This window comes from Cherax quadricarinatus, chromosome 1 (assembly GCF_038502225.1).
Source record: "Cherax quadricarinatus isolate ZL_2023a chromosome 1, ASM3850222v1, whole genome shotgun sequence".
NCBI lineage: Eukaryota > Metazoa > Arthropoda > Malacostraca > Decapoda > Parastacidae > Cherax > Cherax quadricarinatus.
In genome coordinates, this window is record NC_091292.1 from 31600184 (window position 1) to 31606168 (window position 5985).

Below are 5985 nucleotides of genomic sequence, written 5' to 3' on the forward strand. Positions count from 1 at the left end.
TGACCTTTTTGGGTTATCCTAGGTTCTCTACACATATACTGCTATATATGATAATTCTATGTAACTGTATTTGTGTATACCTGAATAAACTTACTTACTTACTTACACGTTTGCCATAGAATTTGTTCCTGTTATTAATGAATGGGAATGCACGTTCCTTGCAGTACCTGTCTAGCCAGCAATTTATACCAATTGCCCTAGACATCCATTCATTGCCCACTCCCTTTCTAGGTAAGATGCTACATATGATTGGGATTCCTCCCTTAGACCTGACCACTTCTATGGCTGACCTGTACTTATCCAGCAGCTCCTGTCTCCTGCCCTTCCCAGTGTCATTACCCCCAGCACTAAGACAGATAATGGGCTTGTTCCCATTACCTCACATAATATTATCCAACCTGCTGACTATGTCACCAACACCAGCTCCTGGGAGGCACACCCTTTGTCTGACCTTCCTATCTCTGTTACAAAAAGCACGGTCCATATATCTTACCTGAGAATCTCCTACAATTAGAATATTCTTACCTTGATTAGCGGGGGAGTCAGTGATACTTTTAACTTCACTAACCACTGAAGTACACTCGTCCTGGAGAACAGAGAATCGATTTCCTGCCTTCACATCTTCTCTATTAACCCTCATTATCTTCCTTGTTCTTGAGCTGTGAACCACTTGCCATTTAAAGCAGCTGTCACTCTCACAGCTGGTGATCATTTCCTCTTTACCAGCTCCATCCATCTCACACTCACTCCCAGACACATACAGGCGAAGCTTCAGCTTCTCCTACAACTCTCTCTAAGTTAAATCCCCTTCATCATCAGGGTCTACGTTTATGCCTTGGTGCCATTCGTTCCTCCCCTGTTTAAAGCCTCTATGTAGAAGTGAATGTTCCTTCCTTAGCTGATCTTCATGATGCTCATTGTCTTCGTTACTTTGGCCGCACTCATGACCTTCGTGTTTTTTCTACTTATAGGTTGGTCTCAGACGTTAGTAGAAGCCCACTGTTTGTTCGGCGTCCCTGCCTACTCCAACTGTTTTCTCTTTCTTGGGCGAAACTGGTCAGTGGATCATTTATTTTTGAACGAATCCGGTTGGTGATTTTGGACTAACTCGTGAAAGGACTACTGGAATATTATTTAACAGAGTAATGTGTGTTCAGTTTGATACAAAAAGCGTAACTTGTGTGTTGGGGAAAAACGGTGACTTTTGGCATATCCTACTATGACGAACGGCCGGTGACATCTGGCACCCTTTTTTACTGCCTGAAGTTTAGGACACTTATAATCACTGTATTTAGCTTTTCTGTATTTAGCTTTTCTGGTTCCTGGATGATGGCACAAAAGCAGGTACAAAGGAGTCCCTCTTAGGTGATCTTACACAAGTGATGACAAAGGGACAGGAAATGGGTCTCATCCTGAATCCATCCAAATGTGAAATCATCTCAGTCAGTCAACAAGTGTTAAATGCAGTGAGATCCAAACTACCAGGAGCATCAATCATTGCCCTTACAAATAGTGTCTTGCTTGGAGCACCTCTGGGAAGCGATGCCATTGACACAATCCTCAGGAAGGAATTGGAAGAATTGAGGAGAACAGAACAACGAATGGGCAATCTTGACACCCACGATGCCTTGTACCTTCGCACAAAGTGCGTGAGTCTGCCCAGGTTGACATATTTCCTAAGATGTGCACTTTCATATGATAACCCTATACTGCACGAATATGACAGTATCCTGAAACCAGTAGCGAAACCAAGCTACACTTCCAGTCAGACTAGGAGGCATTGGTGTCCGCAAGTCATCACAGATTGCACTACCTGCTTTTCTGTCCTCATGCGTTGCTTCCAGAGGGCTTGTAGCAGCAATTCTCCCTGAACATCTTAGGGACAAGATTGGAACCCAGGACCAAAAGTTCGTTGAAGGAGCCATGATCTGGGATAATCTAACTGGCTCCGAAACCAGACATGATCCCCCCAACAACTACAAACAGTCGCACTGGGATGTCCCGATAGTGGAGAAAATAGCCTCAACAGTGCATCAGAGTGTGTCAGGGAAAGATAGAGCCCGCCTCCTGGCACTGAGAGCTCCTCATGCAGGGGACTTTCTGTTGGCTGATCCCAACTCCGGCCTTGGCACACGGCTCGACCCACAGACCATCCGCATTGGTGTTGCCCTTCGACTTGCCGCCCCTATTCTTGCCAAACACAGGTGTATTTGTGGCAGTGAAGCAAGTACCATGGTCTTGTGTGCCGTAAATCCGAGGGAAATACTGCAAGACATGAAAAGGTTAATAATATTATCTAGAGGAGCCTCACAACAGCCGGATGCCCAGCAGTAAGGGAGCCACCCCAGCTATGCAGATCTGATGGCAGCCAGAAGCTTCCAGAGGGTATCACTTCAAACCTGAACAGACGGTAAGCAGGTGGTGTGGGATTACACGTGTTCATCTACCTTGGCTGATACCTATCTCCAATACACCAGGAAAGAAGGAGGGGTAGCCGCCAGCTTCAGGGAGTCCCAAAAGTCTAGAAAATATGGGGAACTTGCCCATCATTATATGTTTGTTCCCATAGGCTCAGAGACCCTTGACTCATGGGGAAAGAGTGCATCTAAGTTCCTTAAGGAGCTAGGCAAAAGACTCATCAGGGTAACTAGGGATCCCAGTGCAGCTAGTTTTCTGTTCCAGCAACTCAGCGCTGCTGCTCAGAGGGGTAATGCCTGCTGTATTTTGGGCACGCACTCAGTTCTGAAGAGCTGGATGAGATTTTCGCATTATAATCAGTGACAAACATGTAACAATATGTACTAGACATGTATCTCTCACATCTCGTGTACTGTATATGCCATCTTTATATCAGCAATGTATCTCTTAAAGACTTAAATCTTTTGTACCATATTATGTAATAAAATATACCTATTGGTAAAAAAGAATGAAAAGATGGGGTGGTAGGGGAAGTGAAATATTCAAACGGCTTCAGGAAGAAATCCAAATATTCTTCCTTGAAGCCTAGGCTATGGGTCCCATAATTTACACCGGAGGTGGACCCCATCTATATATATATATATATATATATATATATATATATATATATATATATATATATATATATATATATATATATATATATATATACATATATACATATATATATATATATATATATATATATATATATATATATATATATATATATATATATATATATATATATATATATATATATATATATATATGTCGTGCCGATAGGCAGAACTTGCGATCTTGGCTTAAATAGCAACGCTCATCTTGCCATATAGGACAAGTGAAAATTTGTGTATGCAATAATTTCGCCAAAATCATTCTGAACCTAACGAAAAAAAACATTTCACTGTGTTTGTTTAGTATTAAATTACTGTAAACAAATCTAAAATATATTTAGTTGGGTTATGCTAAAATAAATTTTTCTTGTTTTAATAAGGTTAGGTAAGTTTTCTAAGATACTTTTGTAGCAAAATTTAAAATTTTTACATTAACATTAATGAAAAGAATACATCTTTAAACGTATAAGAGAAAATTTTAGAAAGAACTTAATTTTAAATGAGTTCTTGCTAATTGACCAGTTTTACATATTTGGCACGACATATATATATATATATATATATATATATATATATATATATATATATATATATATATATATATATATATATATATATATATTTACATATATTCCATTTAAAAAATTATGTTATAGCTCTTTCATTAAGAACGTCTATTTCGTTCTTGCCTTACGGAATTTCGTCTTCAGACCGTAAGCTTTGGTGGGATTTGGCCTATAACGACCTGATGGTTGCTCTTAACGTGCGAGATAACTGGAATGTGGCCAAGAACGTCATCTTGTTCCTTGGCGACGGTATGGGCATCACTGCCGTCACCGCTGCCAGGATATACAAGGGTCAGAAGTCTGGCATGAACGGTGAAGAAGGTTATCTCGCCTGGGAGAGGTTCCCTAATATCGCTCTGCTCAAGGTACGGAAACACTCGTTTTGTTTGCATACTCCTTAAACAATGATGATGATGATGATAATAATAATAATAATAATAATAATAATAATAATAATAATAATAATAATAATAATAATAATAATAATAAAATTATTTTTATCATCATTATTATTATTATTATTATTATTATTATTATTATTATTATTTATTAGCAATAGTAGTAATAGCAGCAGTAGCAGCAGTAATAGTGTTAGTAGTAGTGGTATTATTATTTTTTTTATCATAAGAATACCCTAAGCCCATTGGTTATCTGTTGAACACGAGGGGATAATTAACTTTGACTCAAGGAATGGGAGAATAACTCTATTTCCTTGAATCAAGAGCTTTCCACCAGGCTCAAGACGCTCCCTTTAAGTCACTGGATACTTTCAGTATTATGTCACACAACTCTGTGTTACCTTCCAGTATTATGTCACACAACTCTGTGTTACCTTCCAGTATTATATCACACAACTCTGTGTTACCTTCCAGTATCATATCACACAACTCTGTGTTACCTTCCAGTATTATGTCACACAACTCTGTGTTACCTTCCAGTATTATATCACACAACTCTGTGTTACCTTCCAGTATTATATCACACAACTCTGTGTTACCTTCCAGTATTATATCACACAACTCTGTGTTACCTTCCAGTATTATGTCACACAACTCTGTGTTACCTTCCAGTATTATATCACACAACTCTGTGTTACCTTCCAGTATTATGTCACACAACTCTGTGTTACCTTCCAGTATTATATCACACAACTCTGTGTTACCTTCCAGTATTATGTCACACAACTCTGTGTTACCTTCCAGTATTATATCACACAACTCTGTGTTACCTTCCAGTATTATGTCACACAACTCTGTGTTACCTTCCAGTATTGTGCGCGTAGTAGATTTTTTCACTGAGTTTCTTTACTGTCGAGGAAGCCTTTATTGAATTAAATCTTGATGGTTTACTTACGATAAGTTGATTTATATTGTGTGATCTGTAGTCCATGATGCCACATAATGCAGGACAAGCTTGTATGTGTGGATAAGAATCCTTATGAACTGTTTAACACGTTTATTAGAGGAAGCGTTTCACCATTAGTGGTTTTAATAGTCCTACATTAGGATTCAGGAAGTCACTCGGGAAGAGACGCTCTCACTAATAAATGTTTCATTTAATAAATGTGGATAAGTAATCCTCATTCTCCATCGGGAAGTGGAACAGAATTCTTCCTCCGTAAGCCATGCGAGTCGTACGAGGCGACCAAAGTGCCAGGAGCAAGGGGCTAGTAACCCCTTCTCCTGTATAAAACACTAAATTGAAAATGAGAAACTTTCGTTTTTTTCTGTTTGGCTCCCCTGCCTCTGTAGGATGCGGCCGGTTTGTTGAAAGAGGAAGTAGTGTTCTTATCCGCAGTTTGTCGATGTCGACATCCTATCTGCTACCAGGACAAGCCTTCGTTTCGGACGATGATTTGCTCAGAATTGACCTTTACCAAGGCTTGATAAAACTTGACTGAACTCCATCAAGTCTTGATAGCGGTCCGTCCTGAGCGAAACATCTAATATAAAGGCTTGCTCTATATTGCGCGTCTTCACGTCCATGGTTCTCCACTCACCACCAGTTCGCTCTTTATCTGAACTTCGATCATTTTTTTCAATTAAGGTTAACCATGTTAAACATTACCACGGTTAAAGTGGCTTACACGACTATATTGTGGTAATGACCATAGTTCCAGTGTATCACAATATTGTGGTAGTGACCATAGTTCCAGTGTATCATAATATTGTGGTAATGACCATAGTTCCAGTGTATCATAATATTGTGGTAATGACCATAGTTCCAGTGTATCACAATATTGTGGTAGTGACCATAGTTCCAGTGTATCATAATATTGTGGTAATGACCATAGTTCCAGTGTATCACAATATTGTGGAAGTGACCATAGTTCCAGTGTATCATAA

At 39.1% G+C, this 5985-nt stretch overlaps 1 protein-coding gene across 1 annotated transcript in view; it reads left to right on the forward strand.

The window, feature by feature from the left end:
- The first annotated feature begins 3792 nt into the window (after positions 1 to 3792).
- Positions 3793 to 5985, forward strand: part of LOC138855501 (alkaline phosphatase-like) — a 39527-nt gene continuing 37334 nt past the window's right edge. Inside the window, exon 1 of the mRNA XM_070105160.1 lies at positions 3793 to 4005. Within this exon, the coding sequence (XP_069961261.1) occupies positions 3823 to 4005 (183 nt within the window). The 5' untranslated portion in view covers positions 3793 to 3822. The remainder of the gene's footprint in view (positions 4006 to 5985) is intronic.